General features: G+C 39.6%; 4 protein-coding genes and 1 long non-coding RNA gene across 7 annotated transcripts; 2 read left to right on the forward strand and 3 right to left on the reverse strand.

The window, feature by feature from the left end:
- Nucleotides 1-296: 296 nt before the first annotated feature.
- LOC103850095 (ATP-dependent zinc metalloprotease FTSH 3, mitochondrial) lies at nt 297-4,196 on the reverse strand. Its single transcript, XM_009126805.3, has 7 exons — nt 3,914-4,196; nt 3,622-3,841; nt 3,463-3,531; nt 2,958-3,091; nt 1,618-2,880; nt 1,319-1,546; nt 297-1,032 (listed from the first exon to the last, which is right to left on the reverse strand). Exons 1-7 carry the CDS (start codon nt 3,962-3,964, stop codon nt 553-555), a joined length of 2,445 nt encoding a protein of 814 aa, XP_009125053.2. The 5' UTR covers nt 3,965-4,196; the 3' UTR covers nt 297-552.
- A 1,173-nt stretch (nt 4,197-5,369) lies between these two features.
- Nucleotides 5,370-9,922, reverse strand: LOC103850096 (5-oxoprolinase). 2 transcript variants are annotated; one of them, XM_009126806.3, is made up of 3 exons: nt 9,743-9,922; nt 6,055-9,541; nt 5,376-5,968 (listed from the first exon to the last, which is right to left on the reverse strand). In XM_009126806.3, the coding sequence occupies exons 2-3, from the start codon at nt 9,537-9,539 to the stop codon at nt 5,656-5,658; spliced, it is 3,798 nt and encodes a 1,265-aa protein (XP_009125054.1). In that variant the 5' UTR covers nt 9,540-9,541; nt 9,743-9,922; the 3' UTR covers nt 5,376-5,655. The 2 variants fall into 2 exon arrangements, with proteins under 2 accessions (XP_033131571.1, XP_009125054.1); XM_033275680.1 differs by lacking the exon at nt 9,743-9,922 and having other exon boundaries at nt 5,370-5,968; nt 6,055-9,556.
- Nucleotides 9,923-10,016: 94 nt separating this feature from the next.
- LOC103850377 lies at nt 10,017-11,693 on the forward strand. Of its 2 annotated transcripts, XR_001957524.2 has the most exons (4): nt 10,017-10,258; nt 10,582-10,748; nt 10,904-11,201; nt 11,294-11,693. It is a non-coding gene; the product is annotated as an uncharacterized LOC103850377 (long non-coding RNA). The 2 variants fall into 2 exon arrangements; XR_001957523.2 differs by having other exon boundaries at nt 10,582-11,201.
- A 2,307-nt stretch (nt 11,694-14,000) lies between these two features.
- Nucleotides 14,001-15,286, reverse strand: LOC103850097 (E3 ubiquitin-protein ligase SINA-like 10). Its single transcript, XM_009126807.3, has 2 exons — nt 14,864-15,286; nt 14,001-14,782 (listed from the first exon to the last, which is right to left on the reverse strand). Exons 1-2 carry the CDS (start codon nt 15,179-15,181, stop codon nt 14,126-14,128), a joined length of 975 nt encoding a protein of 324 aa, XP_009125055.1. The 5' UTR covers nt 15,182-15,286; the 3' UTR covers nt 14,001-14,125.
- A 3,105-nt stretch (nt 15,287-18,391) lies between these two features.
- LOC103850098 lies at nt 18,392-19,105 on the forward strand. The gene is made up of 2 exons (XM_009126808.2): nt 18,392-18,728; nt 18,801-19,105. Exons 1-2 carry the CDS (start codon nt 18,476-18,478, stop codon nt 18,953-18,955), a joined length of 408 nt encoding a protein of 135 aa, XP_009125056.1. The 5' UTR covers nt 18,392-18,475; the 3' UTR covers nt 18,956-19,105.
- The last annotated feature ends 26 nt before the right edge of the window (nt 19,106-19,131 follow it).

Here is a 19,131-nt window from a genome sequence, read left to right on the forward strand (position 1 = left end):
ATACAATTCATGTGTCAATGTAACTCACTATTTTTGTTGTATAACTTCTTATCGTAAGTTGATCCCAAAAAAACATTGAGCAAGAGAGTTCAACAAAATCTGATAAAGGGTTAAGAAAAACAGAGATTTGGGTTTAATGGGAAGAGTTTAGATGGAACCAAAGTGACATGATAACACAGAAGTGCCTTAAAGCACAGATCTTGAATGAGATGTGTTTCTGTCTGCCCATTGAACATCTTTACAGGTTGTTTATATGTTCCTTGGATGATTCATTTTGAGACTGAAGATGAACAAGTATCACTTGAATAACATCTCACTCATTCAACCCAGTAACAATGTCATTTCTTACAAAAACACAAACTATTATCAGAGATTTTTTTAAAAAAATAAAAAAACTTATTAGAAGCAATAATTTAGAACAAAATATTCATTGCTAACAAGAGCCCCCACAACTGAAAACACTGAAGAACAACAGACTGTTTTTTTTCTTTTGTAGCTGTGTTTATTGAATCCTTAATAAAATTTACAATCGTAACAGGTGAACTCACTCTCCTACGTAGGAACCACCTGCGGCTCAAGCGGCGGAGGAGCTCCTTCATCCACCACAGGCGCAACCGTCGGTGTCGCCTCCTCCTTCTCACTCTCTTCAAACCCAGACTTGAACCGATCATAATTAGTCACCTCAGCCGGTTTAAACGGACGCTCACCCAAAACTTTCAAAAGATCATCCTGATGCAGCACTTCCTTCTCCAGTAAAAGCTCAGCGATCTCAGCAACTTTCTCCTTGTGCGTCTCTATCAGCTCCACCGTCTTCTCATACGCTTTCCCCACCCATTCCCTCACCTCCTCGTCTATGATCGCACCGGTCTTGTTGCTGTACGGTTTGTTGAAGTCGTACCCATCGTCCCTCGGCGGAAACGAGAGCAGACCGACCTTGTCGCTGAAACCGTACACAGCTACTTGCGCGTATGTCATCTTTGTCACTTTCTCTAGATCGTTTTGTGCACCCGTCGAGATTTTTCCTATCAATACCTGCGTTATAAAAGAAGAAGAAACATCTTGAAAATGTAACAAGATTTATTACTAAATTTCTAAACGTAGGAATTTTTAGGGAAAAAAGTTGTTTCAAAATATAAATTGTTTTTAACACTTATTGTATTTATTGAATATTGTGTAACAGATAAAATAGTACATGTGGTTGAATTTATACATTAAATAATGCTTTTTCAAAATTAACAAATTTCTTAATATTGATGTTTTTAACATTTAAAGGAGGGAGGGAGTATATTAATTACATTGAAGGTAGCAGTTATGTTACCTGTTCGGCTGCACGGCCACCTAGAGTCATGCAAGTCATGTCAAAGAGCTGCTCTTTGGTCATGAGAAGGTTTTCATTCGGAACATATTGCGCAAACCCGAGCGCAGCTGTTCCACGTGGCACGATAGTCACTTTCAGCAATGGCTCCGCGTGTTCAAGGAACCAACCAGCAACCGCGTGACCAGACTCATGATACGCAACTGTACGACGCTCCAGTTTACTTATCACCTGTTCACACAATCAAAAAACATTCAGAAACAACAGAACACCTGTTGTCTGAAAAAAAAGAGGAAACTTACCCTGTTCTTCTTCTCAAGACCACCAATGACACGATCAATCGCAGATTCAAAGTGCGCCATGGTGACAGTAGCTCCTTCGTGTCTAGCGGCAATAAGAGCCGCCTCGTTACAGACATTAGCAATGTCCGCACCAGCAAAGCCAGGAGTGAGAGCCGCAAGTCTCTGAGAGTAATAAGAAGGCTCGTGATCAAGTTTAATCTTCTTCAAATAAATCTGAAAAATCTGATCACGCCCCTTGATATCCGGTTTATCAATGGTTATCTGACGATCGAACCGGCCAGGCCTTAACAAAGCCTTATCCAAAATATCCGGTCTATTAGTCCCAGCGAGAACCACAACTCCAGCCGTTGTACCAAACCCATCCATCTCAACCAGCAGCTGATTCAAAGTGCTCTCCCTCTCATCGTTTCCACCTAACCCCCCGCGTCCTCTCGCTCGACCAATGGCGTCGATCTCGTCTATAAAGATAATGCTCGGCGCAGCTTGTCTAGCTTCTTGGAACAAGTTCCTAACCCTCGAAGGCCCCACACCGACGAACATCTCCATGAAGTCTGAGCCTGAGATAGAGAGAAACGGCACGCCTGACTCTCCAGCTGTAGCTTTGGCTAAAAGAGTCTTCCCGGTTCCAGGAGGACCGACTAAAAGCGCGCCTTTAGGTATCTTGGCGCCCAAGTCTTCGTACTTTTTAGGGTTTTTGAGGAAATGCACAAACTCCATGATCTCCTGTTTAGCCTCGTCGCATCCAGCGACGTCCTTGAAGTAAATCTTGTTCTTGGAGTTTTTGTCAGCTCTCGTTATCGTGGCCTTGCCTATGTTGAAGATTCCGCGGCCGTTCTTCCCGCCGGTTCCTCCTAATCCGCCTATCCCGCCTTGCATCCGCCTAGCTCCGTAGACGAGAGTGCCCAAGAGGAGCAGAGTCGGCGCGAACCTGAGGAACTCTTGGAACCAGACCATTTCGGTGGTGTACGTGACGGGGACGAAATGGTGGGGATCGATGCCTAGGGCCTCTTGTGCTTCTTCGAGCTTCTCCTCGAAAGACTCGACGCTGCCGATGTTGAAGTAGTACTTGTACTGGCCGCCGGTTCTCTTGGCGGGGATGCCTTGGGAGTTGCCGTTTCCTTGGATGACAACGTCTTGGGATGTTTGTTGTTGGTCTCTCGGTGTGCTTCTGACGTAGACTTTGGCTACTGATTTGTTTGAGACGTCTATGTGGTCGACAAGACCGGGCTCGAGAAGCTTGTTTTTGAACTCCTGGAAGCTAATCTGTAAACAAACATGTATAGCATGTGATATTAGTAGAGCGAGATACAAAGCCAAATGAGAAATAAGAAGATGCTTGCCTGTTGCTGGTCTCCAGAGCCAAATGAGAAAGAAGAAAGGAAAATAGCAAGAGCCAGCAGTGGAATCAGCAAATTTTGGAAACGATTCGCAAACATATCTCCCAGGTTCTCGTTTTCATTCTTGTCTGAACCTTCTGTATTGCAACAAAAAACATGTTTTGGATTATTAGAATCCTTTAGTAGCACCAACAGTTCTTAAAACAAGAAAAGTGAAAGAATAAAAGAGATGAAATATCATTCACAAAACATCGACCATTACTTGTCAAAATCTAGAATCCAGACTGCGTTAGGAAGAGAGAAATAATGCAACGATGAGTTAACATTCCATTTAGTCTCAAAACAACCAATCGATCAACCATCGTATAGAGTTAGCATTTAACAAATTCAACAATCCCCACAAACAAAACAAAAGAGGGAATACGTTAAGAATCACAAACAAAAGGAAAGCTAAAAAAGCAAAACATGAATCATAAAATAGATATGAAGGAGGGAGAGAGTGAGAGACCTTTAGACTCAGATTTCTGATCACTCTTGGGCTCTTGCTTTGGAGTTTTAGGAAAGTAGTTCTCATAATCTGCAATCCACACAACAAACCCAATCTGATTCACATTTAAAAACTAAACCAAAAACCAAATTATCTCTTTTTATTTGCAAAAAAACATACTCTTCTTCTTGGGAGCTTCGTCGGAGAAGAATCGGCGAAGTCTCGGATTAGCGAAGACACCACCAATCAAATCATTATCGACAAGTCCCTTTCTACCAGTTAACGAAGCAAAGTGCCGACTCAAGAACCCTAATCCACCTCCTTGATTCACCGACGCCGCCGCCTCAACAGCCGGCGGACCAATCAGCCTCGCCGATCTCACACCACCACCGTGCAAAAACTAAATCAAACAACAAATAATTAAAACACACACACGATTGAAAGACGAATCTGAGAAGAAATCGAAACTGACCCTCGAACGAGAGACGGAGGAGCGGCCGAGCTTGGAGAAGAACATCGTCATGATTGAGAAATAATCACTACGAGCAGAACGGGTTTCGCATAATATTTAAGAGAAAATGGCGATTCGAAGATCTGAACACAAAGGGGATTAGGGTTTCTCAGAAATAAAAGTTTGGGTTTTTATTAGTATTTTATTTTGATGGAGAGAGAGACAGAGAGAGAGAGAGAGAGTCCTTTTTTATGAACTGCTTGGCAAACAAGACATGTACGCGTTCTGTTTTTTTTATTGTTGCTTGTTCTGTCTGAATGGATTATATCTTGTACCGTTTTTTTTTTAATTTGTTTCTAGAATCAACTAAACCGGTTATTGATTTTCCAATCTCAAACCGATTTCTAAAGAGAAGTTCGGTACAGCTATTGGGCCTTCAACTAAATATGGGCTTATCTTTTGTCCGAGAGAATGTTAAGGTCCTATAAACAAATCCTATTACAACCATGCAATTTTCAATCTTTCTAGTTGAAACGCAACCATATACATAGAGCATGCATGATTGCAAACTAATGAACTATAACTTAAAAGGTCATCGTTTCCATGTTTGTCAATCTACCATGCACACATATGTAGTACCTACAGGGCTGGGCTTGACTACAATCTGATCAAGCATGGGTTTGAGGCTAATATATGAACAGCTTAGGGGTCATTTAATTTTAACAAGAATCATTGTTGGTTCAATAGTTTAGTTTACTGTTTTTTTTTGGTCAAGATCATGTGTTCGAATCAGCCTTATACCGTATTTTACCATATTTGTTAGTAAACATCAAATATATAAAAATCTGATTTAATAAACCATGCGATTCCTTATAAGTTATATTAAACCAACAAAATATGTGCTACCATATCAAATAGAACAATAATTTACCATTAAGCCATGCTATAAACCCATAACGACTAATATTAGACAAAGAGATTGAATCATAAATAAGCATTCACTATAGGCAGAACTATATCAAACTGATAACTAAACTACTCAATTAGGGCTTGCATGTTTTTTATTAAAACACGTATACTAAATTTATTCAAGTAGCCCGATCAACTAGACCTTTCTTAATTATATGTATGAATCAGTTTCATTGATATAATGAAACTATAGGACCGATAATGAAGTATATGTTATGAAAAAATCAGATAACAAATAACAACCAAACCAAATAATTAAACAAGAAAACATGTTTGTGAGTGGATATGTTCATCAAACCATTTTATGATATAAAAACAATCTGTTTTAGTTCTTGGTGACAACTCTAATTAAGTTCATTTCTTCCTTTCTCTTTTACTGCACAATAAAGCTTCTTAAAGCTATTTCATTTTTCTGTGTCAATAAGCTCTTATGAGCAGAATGTATCTTGTTTTGAGTTCATTCGCAAAGTGTACATAGTTTTTTTCGGAAGGAATTGACAGCAAGCGATACAGCTATACTCAAGTCTTATGTTTTTCAAGATTGCCCACAATGAAATGTTTGTACAATGCCTGAATTGCTGAGGAACAAACATAAAATCAATTACAGCTTATTCACTACAATTCTTAAGAGATTTTGATCCTCTTTTATTTTATGGGTAGATAATTAGCTCTTGTTCTGAATCAAGAGTCTTCTCTTTATTTCACTGAAAGTGGCCAACTTCCAAATAATCTGACACTAAGACACCAGCCAGCAACATGATAAGAAACTTACGAGGGGCTGATGAGTTAGTCACTCAAACGTCTGAGCCAAATCCGCCACCGCCCGGAGTAAGAATCTGTAGGATTTCACCAGCTTCCACGTGTACAGTATTCTTGCCTCCAAGATAGATTCTCCGTTTGTCTTTAGTGATGAGATAGTTTGCTCCACGAGCTCCATTTTGGCCACCGTTCAATCCACGTGGCGAGTGAACTCGTCTCTCTGACAGAATACTAACCACAACAGGCTTTCTAAACTCGATCTCTCTCACCAATCCATCTCCTCCCTTGTGCAAGCCACTGCCTCCACTCTTCTCTCTCAATCCAAATCTATGCAACAGAACCGGGTACCTGAAAATAAGCCCCCTTTTGTTAGTCTTATAGCTAGTGCAAGTAGGTTCGGTTTAGGTTTAGGTTAAAGAGGAAGTTTAAAGTACCTCTGCTCGAAGATCTCGGGATCAGTCATCCGCGTGTTCGTCATATGGCATTGGATTCCGCTTGTCCCGTCCCATGTCGGTCCAGCTCCACATCCTCCTCCAATGGTCTCGTAGTACCCAAATGTATCATCTCCGAATGTGAGGTTGTTCATGCACCCTTGTGAACAAGCACAAGCTTTGAAAGCTGTTAGTACAACATCTGTAACTCTCTGAGATGTTAGAACGTTTCCTCCAACAACAGCTGCTTTCTCGCTTGGCGACAGAAACGAACCAGCCGGTATACGGATCTCAACCGGAGCTAGGCAGCCTTGGTTAAGGGGAATGTCGACATTAACCAAACAACGGAGGCAGTAAATAACTGCTGCGGATGTAACTGCTTCCGGTGCGTTCCAATTACCGTATACTTCAGGGCTTGTGCCTGTAAAGTCGAAGAAGGCTTCTCCTCTGTCAGCATCAATCGTGAGTTTTAAGTGAATCACGGATCCGTCATCCATGTAATCCTCTTCTTCTATGGTCACAGAGTTACCAACTCTTGAAGTTGGTGTTTCCGAGGAAACTCTAACAGCCACAGATTTCAGCATTTCTCTCACTGCCTCTTCTGCGTTAAGCTGCACGTATTTCATGTAAGCCTGAACAGTTCCAAGGCCATATTGCTTAATCAACTCTTTAATAAGAGCAATTCCTCTCTGGTTGGCAGCTATCTGAGCTTGAAGATCCGAGAGATTGTCCTGAATCCTTCTCGTTCCAGGAATCTTATCTGTTGTTTCATCAGAAGAAGGGAACTGCAGAAGTTTGATGATTCCTTCTTCCTGGAAAACTCCTTTTTCAACGACTTTAAACGCTTTTATAGCAGCGCCTTCCTCCCAAATCGCCTTTGAGAAAGGAGGCATGCTTCCTGGAGTTATGCCTCCAACTTCTGCATGGTGACCTCTGCTCGCCACAAAGAACACAAGCTTTCCCTTGTCGAAAACAGGCGTGATAACGGTTATATCAGGCAAATGGCTACCACCGGCGCATGGATGATTCGTCACCAAAACATCTCCTTCGTTCAGATTTTCACCCCAGTGTTTGAGCTGCCAGCGAACAGTACTCGACATGGCACCGAGATGAACTGGAACATGCGGAGCATTAGCAACTAAACCGCCGTCAGGACTAAACAAGGCACAGGAAAAATCCAACCTTTCCTTGATATTCGTCGATATGGAAGTACGTTGCAGGGTTCTTCCCATTTGCTCAGCAATACCCATGAATCTGTGATTAAAGATGGACAGTTGAACAACATCTGCAACATTCTCCGCAAGCTTCACACTGCTCACTGCAGCCTCTAACTCGATTCTAATGTTCCCGTACTTTGTTATTATGGATTTACACCGAGGCTCTACAATAACTGTACTATTGCCGTTCATGATGATCGCAGGCCCAGGAATCTCATGGCCAAATCCTAAATTCTCTAACTTGAACAACGGTGTGTCATGCCATCCGCCTTCAAAGTAAACCTTGTAGTGACTTTCAACCTTAGGAGCACCGGGTGCAGCTTCAACTGCCCGTGGTTTTAGTATACTAGTCACTCCAATTCCCCGAACTCGAACATCACATATAAGAAGACTTCTGTTCTGAAGTTTAAAGCCATACTCTTGTTCAAAGAGCTTGAGAAACTCAGCAGCATAATCAAATGTTGATCCTTCTCCGGTTTTCTTACCCTTCACCATGATCGCTGTATCAGTGCCGTCATATCTTATGTTCAAATATGTCTCAGTGGAGATATTCTCATCACTAAAGCCCTGCTCCTGAAGTTTCTCTTTCACTTCTCTCAGTAATAAAGCTTCCCTTCTAAAGACCTCCGAAAGAGACTCAGGGCCATAAACAGCTGAGTATGGCTCTTGGGCATCTTCAATGACATCTGCCAAACCCATTCCGTAAGCACTCAAAATTCCACAGTATCTGTGAACAAGAACTTCTTTCATGCCCAAAGACCTAGCTATTGCACAAGCATGTTGCGGTCCAGCGCCTCCAAAGCACGCAAGTGCGTGGTTCTTTGTTTCGTGACCCTTCATCTCCGTCAACTGCCGTATGGGACGGCACATCGTCTCATTAGCAACACTCACAAACCCCATTGCTATTTCCTCCACGGTCATGTCCTTTGCAGATGGATCCTGGCTCCTTCTATACGAATTTATCTGTCCTGCAAGCTTCTCGAATGCTTCTCTTGTTGCTGCTACGTCTAAGGGCTCATCTTCGTTGGGACCAAATATGGATGGAAAATAATCAGGAATAACAAATCCCAAAACAAGATTGGCATCGGTAACTGCTAAATCCCCTCCTTTCCGATAACAAACCGGACCTGGGTGAGCACCCACAGAATCAGGTCCAACCCGGAAAGCACCAAACTGAAACTTTAACTTGGACCCACCACCTGCAGCAACAGTGTTAATGTCAAGCTGTGGTGCTTGTATGATCGTTCCAGCAATCTGAGTTTCTATAACTTGCTCGTAACTTCCGTCATAGCGACTAACATCCGTTGATGTACCACCCATGTCAAATCCAATCAGCGGTTTTTCAGTTTCGAGACCGAAGAGTGTCTGCGAGTAACCAACAACTCCTCCTGCTGGACCTGATAACACAGCCTTGTGCCCTGAGAACCTACTCTCTGGTGCTAGACCTCCATCAGATTGCATGAAGAGAACATTCACTTTCCCGAGATCATCGTCAAACTTGGAGATGAAACCGGACAAGTACTCTTTGATCACAGGTGTTAGATAAGCATCCACGGTGGCAGTAAGACCCCGAGGAACAGCCCGGACCATCGGAGTCAAAGCAGAAGACAAAGAGACATGTCTAAAACCCATCTCTAACGCCAACTTCTCCACCGCCAACTCATGTTTGGGATACGTGTAGGAATGCATCAGAACAACAGCCAAACAACTAATCCCTTCATCAAGCAGACCCTTAAGCAAGGGTTTCAAAGCCTCTTCGTCAAAGGGCTTGGCAACTCTAAGAAGCTCCCCAGACACTCCCTTAACCAAACCCGCCAAGGTATCATCTTTCTCAAGGGAAAGCTCAACTCTTTCATCAACCTCGATAACCTCTTCGTAAAGATTGGAGGGTTTGGCGACAGTAAGATCAAAGATGTCAGGGCGAGCTTGGTTACCTATCTGGAGCAAATCTTTAAAACCTTTAGTAACACACAAAGCTATCCTTTCACCTTTCCTCTCCAACAAAGCGTTTGTTGCCACGGTCGTACCCATCCTTATCCACTGAATCGTATCCGTTGGTATCTTAGACGCTCTTGGGATCTTCTTCCCCGTGTACTCCTCCAGTATCCTCCTGATTCCTTCCACCGGAGCGTCGTCGTAGTTGGCTGGATCCACCGATAAAAGCTTCAAAACACGACCATCGGAGTGACCTGGGATCTCGGCGTAAACATCAGTGAAAGTACCTCCCCTGTCTATGCAAAACCTCAGCTTCCCTTCTACGACAGTTCCCATCTCTGCGTACATAGTCAAATCTCAGATTGACACAGGATCGGTTTTTAAGAGATCACAAGTTAGATCCATTAGATCGTGAGAAATCGATTAGCTGATCGTGATCAGTGGTAAATAACGAGATTTCAGGTAGAATGATTTTCAAATTAAACTACAAGAGTAACCAATCGGTGAATCAAAAGTCAGATATTGATAAATATATATACCTTTGGCCGGAGAGGAAGCTGGAAGAGCGAGTTTTAGCAGAGAGTCAACAGAGCTTAGTGGATGGATGAATGATGAAGGTGATGATGACGATGATGTGGAAGGATATGGGATCAAATTCTCAGATGGACCACATCCACATGGATAAAAAAAAAAAGAGAAAATTACACTGAGAGTCACTCCCCACTTTTACCCTATGGAAAGTCTATTCTACCCTTCAACTGAACTATCTCTCTCTCAGAGGTTGATTGTTTGCAGCCCTTCATCAAAGCCGTCGTTCACCAGCCCTTCTTCTCCGACCAGCAGACCGGATTGACCCTTCACCGCCGTGGTTTTCCCCTTCTACAACACGAGCTCGCAGTGGTCCTTTTCGAGAAGATCTGGAGCCTTCGTCTCTCTAATTCAATTGTCACGAGCTTCTCTCTTGGTACCATGTATGCTCCGCCGTTTGTCTCCACCCCGGAATCTCACATCAACGCCGTCGTTCAACGTCTGAAGTCGATTGTCGCAGACGGAAGGTAAAGTTCTTGCTGTGATTAAAACATTTTTCATTTACCCTTTTTGGTCTCCAACATCAAGAGTTCTGAATCCATATTTTGAAAAATGATTAAAGTCTGAATCTTTATCACTGTAACTCCGCTTGTTAAGCTGTTTCGATTATAAGTTTATGGGACTGTTTTTGTTGTTTAGGAGTTGGATTGTTATTGCTAATGATCTAAGCAAGTGTTTCTTTATTGTTTATGGATGTGATGACTTTTCTTATTACTTACCTGCACAGCTTCTCCTAACTTGTGTCTGAAAAATGGAACTTTGTCCTAACTCAAGTTTATACCATCTCCAGGGGTTTTATCTCGAAGACCAAGACACTGGAGTATCAGTTGTAAGTATGAGTTCATCAAGCGCTGATGTTTCTGAATCAGAGAGAGCACGTACCGAACCAAACCAACTATGTTCCTCCTTATCTTAGGAGCCGTACACAATCTTCGTACTTTGCTGCTCCTTCACCTGGTAATCATCTTAGGTTGTGGGTATTGTATTAATTGCATCTTCTTGTGTCATGTTTTGCTTTGTTTCAATAAATTTTAAATCTTGGTTTATGAGTGTGGAATCTAATTACCTATTAGAATTGGTAATGAGTATGCGCCATATTCTTTTGTTCATAGAATTGGTAACCTTGTTCCCAAGATCCTGTCCACAAAAAGAGCATCCACAAAATTACATATTCATCTCAAATCTCAAACCTTCCACAAATTTGACCCACACTCTCATTTACAGTAACTTTCCCTACAATCCAGTTCAGGTTATCTTTTTGCCTTTATGTAAAGTAACAATGATGTTGTATTCTTTGTCTTAAGATAGATTCAAAGTGTTGGGGTTTCTCATGGTTATAGGAGTGTAACACTGCCTTGGCTAATGGGACTCAATAGAGATGTAAATCCATCAAGATTTTAAAGCTCAGAGGTACTATATGTTTATGCTTTTGTTTTTGCTCTCTTTATTTCAGTTTATGTCTTGTGGAAAGCTAAAAGACTGAGTTTGTTTCGAATTTGTAGAGTTGATATCTTGAGGGTGAAACAACTATTCAAAGGAAACCGAGAGCTCATCTTGGGTTTCAATACTTTCTTACCAAACGGTTTCGAGATCACACTTTTATCCGAAGAAGATGACCAACCTTCCTCAAAGAAACCTGTTCAGTTTGAAGAAGCTATTAGTTTTGTCAACACTCCAAGATTAATTAGTCATCAAGATTAAGAGCAGAAACCTGTCCGCTGCAGGCGTCGCTCTTCAAATATCTCTTTCTTTCATTAAAGGTAAATTTGTTAAAAAAATGCATAGGTCCCAGCAGAAAGTGTGTTAAATGTGGAAAGTGTCTTTCATTGTAAAAAAAAGACAAAAAGTATCTTTTCGTGTAATCAACTCAAAAAAAAAATCTGATTTGGCACTTTTTTTTTTAATTTTGCATTAAATTTTAAATACAAGAAAAAATAACTAAAAAAAATCAAAAGACATCAACTTATTTACTATCTCTATCCATAATCTGACCTAATAACCCGATCTGGCTTTTAACCCAAATTCGTCTTTTTTCTCTTCTTCATTTATGTTTCTTTAACTTTTTCACTTAAACACAAAATCAAATTTTTATTCATATATTCATTGATTTTCTTTTTCTTATCTTAAATCAATCAGTTCGTAGTCATATTTAATCAATTCTATCTTCTTCGAAATCGAATTTAGTGTTTTATGTTGGAGTTTATGGTAAAGAACGCATAGTATTACTAGTATAACCAGTACGACTCAAATTAGTATAACTAGTATGACTAAAACTAGTATATCTGGTACAATTTTATAATTAATATGATGATATTTTGTTTTCAGTGTATGAATGATCCTATAAGAAAGAATGATGTGGAACTACTGAGACATGTTGGTCTAATATTTCTCTGATTGAATGTGTCAAAATACATAAATATTTTATTTTCAATAATATTTGATTTAATAATGATCTATTTACAAGTTGTATTAGTTATACTAGTTCTACCATTTCCGAAAAAATCATCATCATCTTTTTGGTCACAAAGCCGAAGAAAGTAGCGGTGGAGCGGAAGTTACAGTAGAAAAGACATTTAGAAGAGTATGCAAAAGATGATGTAAAAATAATCATGAGTTCAAAAATAATGAATAGGCATTCATGAAAATAAGATGAGAAATTGGCCAATTGTAAACACATACAAGAATAATATGGTAAAACTTGCATATTTCGATATGAAGAGATAACATACCAATGTTTGTTGTATTTCCATCAAGCGGATGAAAACCTAAAACACAAAAATATATAAGAAAAAATGGATTATGTATGACAAGTATAATCAGTACAACTAGTACAACGAAAAAATAGGTATGACTAGTATAATTGATATAACTAATTTATTTTAATAACCCGTAATTTTACCAATTTTCAGTTGTAACGTAGTTGTACTTTGGCTTTAAAATTTAAAAATTGAGTTCTACCATGTGTTGGTAAAAAAAAAGGAGTTCTACCATGTAAAAATATAACCTAATCAGTTGTACCATTTTTTATATGTTCATACTATGTATAACATATTGTGGAATCATAAATTTTGTAAAAATATTGTTGATGTATGTTGTTCCAAATAATGTGACTAAACAAGTAAATCAACATTAAAAATATAAACTAGATTATCTAAGCTTATGTGATAGTGTAATAATTGTCAAAAAACTCAAAAAACTAAGAGAAAGCTTTCCCTTCAGATATTTGATTGTTGTCTCGTACGGATTACCCATTTACATAATAATGTAAAATAAAATAACATAGTTGTACTAATAATCGAGTTGTATCAGTTTGTACATAGTTGTATTAGTTTTTAAGGTTTACCAATTTGTACATAGTTATACTAGTTTTTGAGTTGTACTGATTTATACATAATTGTCCTTTAGCAGTGAAATCGAAAAAAGCTAGTTGTACGACATAAAATTTAAACTTACCTATGTTGTATCACTTCTTTATGTGTTCATGCATTTGCCCCAAAAAAATGAAAGCATCAATTTTGTTAATCCATATACCGTGGAAATCAAACTCGTTAGACAAACAACTCGTTTTGTACATAGTGAAGGTGGTTTGCTTAGTCAACTTAAGAGTCTTTTAAGAAGGACAAAGAGAGCAAAAGCTCGACCTAACTCCCTTTTTCTGATGTGGAGATTGTTTGTCTGATATACAACCAAACACACTTGAGATAATTGAGACGAAAAGTCTAAGATCGATTGACCAAGGAGATAACATATAATAGATAAGAGTATATTTTAGTTATCAGAACTTATAGTTTCTAATTAAAATCAGGATGAAAATATCTCATCACACATAGATAAGAGTATATTTCAAAAGAAGAATAAATAAGGGCATTTTTCAAATTTAAAGAAAAAGAAGATAGTTTTTTCAAATTATCCTGTTTATATATTTAAATATCGACATATATAAAACTTGGATTGGATAATTTCAGTTCAGTATAGTTAAAATTTTCAGTCGAAAGTAATCAACCCAGACGTGTTAGCAACCTACTTTTGCATAATTTACCTTAGCAGTTTAGTTGGTATCTCAATCCCGGTTAGTCCGGTTTGGTAGCTACAGTCACCAAGTTGCACACACTTCGGACTCGACATGATTGTTGTATTTAGTGTGGAATCTCGCAATCTTATTACGGCTTATGTTCCATAATGATCATTCCCTAAATCCTAAGACATCGATTCTCAAATCACAGAAAACCTTTATGCTCAAAGCCTCAAAGTTTAGGTTCACAAACTAAAATCATATATACACCTTAAAAATGTGAGAGAAGGAAGGAAATAACAAATTCAATTATTTCGGCAACTCAGGCATGACCATAAGCCCGGCCACGGCCAAGTAAAATCCGCGAACTACCAGACAACATATAGGAAGGAATCACCATGAAACCATCTTCTGGCTGTTCATTACTCAATTTCTGAACGTTCTTCATCATGGATCGCTGCACTAGTGAGCCATCGACGGCTAAAGGCACAGTCACCAGATAGTACGAGAAGCATCCCACTTCCCGCGCCGAAGGTGCAATACAGGTCACAACGACATACACAACGTGCAAACCCCTGAAAGCTTGAACCACCATCACTTCCCCATCCTTTTCTTCCTGAAGGATCGTGGTCTTATCCAATCTAATGGTCACAGAAACGTCCCACACAAAAGGAACCACCTCGTCTTTGTGCTTAGCACGTACGTGGCTGTTGAGATCCTTGTAATAGCCAGTGTAGTTGCAGTCAAGCACGGGGCAGGAGCACGGGGCGAAAACACAAAGCTTCTCGTGGCTAAATCGATTAACGTATAACATTCTCTCCTTACACCCGTACTTGGCGTTGGTACATGAGACTCTAGACGTTTCTATGACCTTCTCCATGGCTCTGCAGCGAATGTAACCGACGGGTAACGTGCAGGAGGGACATATGTTCCTGACTTTGGTGCAGCAAACAGAACAAGCTAGATGACCATTATCACACTAAACACAGAACTAGAGTTATATTATTACATCTGAAGCCAAAGGTTATGAATCAGAGAGGGAGGGAGGAAGGAAGAAAACCTGAAAGATGGGAGCCTTGAGGGGCTCGCAGCAAATAGGGCAATCGAGAACATCTGGATCCAAAAGCGTTACGGAAAGAGAAGATTCTTTGCTTGTTACGGGATCTGCAGCAATTCTTCTTGCCTCTTCTATCGACACTTCACGTTCGCTGTCATCGCTCATGGATTCAATTTGGCGGTCGTCTTCTTCGTCCTCTTCACCGGAACTTCCGGCTGTTTCTTCATCTTCGTCGATGGAAGGAAGGCGCTGTCGTTTGCGGGATTGATGGTTGCTAGATCCTTCTCCGTCGTCGCCTCCAGAAACTGAGAATCTCGCCATCTTTTGATCGGATCAGATCTATCAATTCGACTCCTGAAGAATCTTTTATAGAGCAATCAAGTTATAGGTGGATTGGGGAAATACTCAAACCGAACCGGTTTAAACATTTTCAGGAAGAAAAAGGTAGCATGCTCTATTTGATGACGTGGATGCACAAGAGATAAAAATATTTATATATATGGATAGATAAATGAGTTGTAGGTTTTGGATTTATTATCCGAGATCCATATTTGATCTGAGATCTGTTCCGGATCCGTTCTGAAAATAAGATATCTGAAGTGTTTGGATCTAAATCCAAATAGTAAAATTTTAGATCCGTCAAAATCGAATCCGATCCGAATATCTTAATTTTTAAGTTTTAATATCTAGATCTGTATTTTTAAAACACATTAAATTTTTAAATTTTATTAATATTTATGTTTAATATATTAATATTTATACATGAATTAATTTTATAATATTATATTTTAGTTTTTACAATATTATAGACCTATATAAATATATTTAAAAATCGTTAACATGTATTTTAGTTATATTTTAGTGTACAGTCATGCCCTTCATACCTCGTTAACATGTACACGTTGGGGGGGGGACATTACCTGTTTAATACACCACACAAGCCACTTCTTCCCAACCTAAACATGTACACACAATGTGCACTGGTACACCTCATGTCTCAAAACATGACAAAACTAATTTATTTAGATAGGTGTTAGGAAACAATATGAACTTTTGATGAAATCTTATTAAAATTGTGAATTTGAATTTTATTTATTTCACTTGAGTTTGAAAAAATCAGATTTTATTATCAAACTGGATCACCGGTTTTAATGATTTAACTGTTTTTCGACCAGGTTTGCCGGTTTAACTCAAATCCAGCTTTTAGCACAATCCAGTGTGAATCACGGTCTGACCTGGTCTGACATGTTCGATCGTACGGCTTGGTCCGGTTTTAAAAAATGGTTAATACATTTCAATAATTAAAATATATATATTTTAATATTGAATATCTTTACTGTTAAAAACATATATATCTTCTTTGAATCTATTTCGAACAAATCTAAAAATAATAAAAACATTAAAAATCAATAATTATAATGTGAAACACAAAGTAGTAGTACTTTTAAAATCAATTAAAGATTAAAAAAAATCCGCGCTTTTAAAGCGCGGGTCAAAATCTAGTTACCTGTTTAATACACCACACAAGCCACTTCTTCCCAACCTAAACATGTACACACAATGTGCACTGATACACCTCATGTCTCAAAATATCTCTGGCCACTGACCCCAGCCACATGTACACCTACTATACACTCATACACATGTACGTTTTTACGAGCTACACAGTCTCACATAATAATGTTCAATTGATTGATTGTGTTGTAAATCGTCAGGTTTATTAATTAGGAAACTACTTGTCTGCACATTTAGCAATAAGTTACATGTCATACAAATCCTTAAAACTAAGAAAATAACCAGTTCAATCCATACATGTATTTCCACATTGTACACAAACAAAACATACATTTTACTGATCAAATAGGTCCACATCCCTAACCAGTTACAATCCAAAAAAATATTCAACCTTAACATACAACCCTAGCGTAAATACAGAGGTACAACCACCCCTTTGTAGATATCCATAGCATAATGCTTCCGGAAGATGTCCATCAAATCATATGTTAGCCCCGCCATTTTAGGGTTCCGGTCACCGGTGGAATGCATCTCCAGAAACTTCACAGCCTTAGGACCGCAATCACCGTTGCGCAAGTTTTCATACAAACCACCAACCCGTATCACTCGAAACGGGGCTTCCGCACGATCCCCCACCGCATCTGCAGGACACACCTTCATCTATCCCCCACCGCATCTGCAGGACGCATCATCAGTCAGGTCATCGCCCGAACCGATCTCATCATCTATTCCATGCAGAACCGGGAAATTACAATTATACAATGCTTTAAAATTAGAGACGTGTGGGAAAATATCCTTACCACTTCATCAACATCAGCAGGCTTCCGAGTCTCCTTCAACAGGCCCACATTTCCCTGTTCGTGTACAACTTCATCACCAACCTCCTCCTAAACGTTGTACGCAACAAACAATTATTATGTGTACACAATGAAAGACGGTAGATGTACACCAAACGAATGTGTCCACATACGTTGTACACCAAACGAATGTGTTCACATACGTATGTATCCACATACATTGCCAATCAACGCTTTGCGTGTACAACTTTAATCATCGTCCCCGTGTACCATCAAAACAACATGTACACACGACTTACCCCTCTCGGGGATAGAATCTCCCCTGACATCTTCGGCCAATAAACTTCCCGCATCATAGCCCTCAATAGCAGGAATCAACTCGCCTCCGGCCTGTACAAAAAGGTTTCACCGTCAGTTGTAAGCAAAGAAAACACCTATGCTTCGTGGTCGTCTAATTTAATCCGTCACTACCTTTGGGAGGACAGTTTCAGTAACCAAGCCTGCATCCCGCATCACGGCCTCAACTTAAAGATCCAAACTCCCCTGCTCCTACAAGTTGTTTACAGAAATTAGAATTCCAATATGTCGGTGGCGAAAAGCCACTCAGGCAAACGAAGCCCTACTCATCGCAGCCGTCTTTATCTAGAGTAAAAAAAGGAATTAAAAGTTCTTAGATAATCATAACACCACCACAAAACCATAAAAAAACACAGCACTGTTAATTCCTTACCAACTGCGGCTGCTTTTGGGCCATTAATCAGCCTTTTGCTTGCTTCCGGCGTCGGCGACGGCGACTTCATGGTCTGCCTAGAGCTTCTACGCCGTACTTCGCTTCCGCCCTCGTCTTTTCTTGTAGCCATCGTTTTCCTCGAACTTCTGCGGTGTTTATCGGCTACGCCGTCGTCAGTATCCATCTTTTCCGGCATTAAGCGTTTTCAATTTTTTTTTTCTCCTAGATAAAAGTTAAATTGCGTAAAACAAACGCAAGTGCAAAAGCACTGCCCAATAAAACCAATTTAAAGTGGTGTGGGCCCTATTTTAATTTTGAATTTCAAAAAAGGAAACGAGAACAGAAGTTTAACCGGTGCCTAAAACGATTGTTAGAGGGAAATTACCTTTTTCAAAGGTAAATTAAGTCTTTTCACATAATAAACTACCCAGTAGCATTAACTGTTTTTATGTGTAAAACTTAAAAAAAAAACTTAAAACTGATGTTAATAACTCTTTATATGTTCACAAAGGAACATCTCTATCTATCTGGGATCCCTTTAATTGAGGTTCACCATTTTCACGAAGCAAGACGATGGCTCAAAATTGTTTGAATCCTTCTTTCCCAATCTCTAAAACCACAACCAACCACTCTCACTCCCTCAAGAATTTGAAGAACCCGAGCTTAAACTCGCGATGGCGCCTCACGGTTAATCGAATCCGATGCTCAGCTTCATCCGACGTTGTCGGCAACAACACCTTAAGAACTTGCAAGCATTGCAAAACCCAATTCGATCCCGTACACAACTCTCCACAAGCTTGTAGATTTCACACTGCTCATTTCGGAGGTACGGTTACCGTTTTTATTCAAAATCTGTTTCGGGGAATGAATGAAAGGATTATTATTTTTTATTTGTTAGGAGAGACGAAGAGGAAGTTCGAGAGTGTATACACTGGCGGGACGATGGACACACCAAACTCTGGGAAAGTTTTACAGTATTGGCATTGCTGTGGTTCTGAAGATCCCTTTGATCCTGGCTGTACTGCTTCCCCTCACTCCACTTACGACGATTGATCCCATTTTTCTTTGTTTATGTAAATCTAAATGAATGTAATGAAGGAAAAGAATATTCTTAATTTCTCTTTTAATCACATTACAAGGTTACCTTTGCTCGTCAGTTATGTGTTTTGTTTTTCTTGTCGTCTATTGATTCTTACCCTATGATCTTGGTTTTGCTTATTGTTGTGATA

The sequence above is a fragment of the Brassica rapa genome, chromosome A07, assembly GCF_000309985.2.
Source record: "Brassica rapa cultivar Chiifu-401-42 chromosome A07, CAAS_Brap_v3.01, whole genome shotgun sequence".
NCBI lineage: Eukaryota > Viridiplantae > Streptophyta > Magnoliopsida > Brassicales > Brassicaceae > Brassica > Brassica rapa.

Excerpts from the sequence above, each read along its gene's own strand:
- LOC103850098 (XM_009126808.2), top strand. The coding sequence starts at position 18,476 with ATGGCTCAAAATTGTTTGAATCCTTCTTTCCCAATCTCTAAAACCACA. Across the intron at positions 18,729-18,800 it reads TCACACTGCTCATTTCGGAG|GAGAGACGAAGAGGAAGTTC; the intron begins GTACGGTTACCG and ends TTTATTTGTTAG.
- LOC103850095 (XM_009126805.3), bottom strand. The coding sequence starts at position 3,964 with ATGACGATGTTCTTCTCCAAGCTCGGCCGCTCCTCCGTCTCTCGTTCG. Across the intron at positions 3,842-3,913 it reads CCTCCGTCTCTCGTTCGAGG|TTTTTGCACGGTGGTGGTGT; the intron begins GTCAGTTTCGAT and ends TGTTTGATTTAG. Across the intron at positions 2,881-2,957 it reads GCTCTGGAGACCAGCAACAG|ATTAGCTTCCAGGAGTTCAA; the intron begins GCAAGCATCTTC and ends GTTTGTTTACAG.
- LOC103850097 (XM_009126807.3), bottom strand. The coding sequence starts at position 15,181 with ATGGCGAGATTCTCAGTTTCTGGAGGCGACGACGGAGAAGGATCTAGC. Across the intron at positions 14,783-14,863 it reads TCAAGGCTCCCATCTTTCAG|TGTGATAATGGTCATCTAGC; the intron begins GTTTTCTTCCTT and ends TTCTGTGTTTAG.
- LOC103850096 (XM_033275680.1), bottom strand. The coding sequence starts at position 9,551 with ATGTACGCAGAGATGGGAACTGTCGTAGAAGGGAAGCTGAGGTTTTGC. Across the intron at positions 5,969-6,054 it reads CCCGAGATCTTCGAGCAGAG|GTACCCGGTTCTGTTGCATA; the intron begins GTACTTTAAACT and ends GCTTATTTTCAG.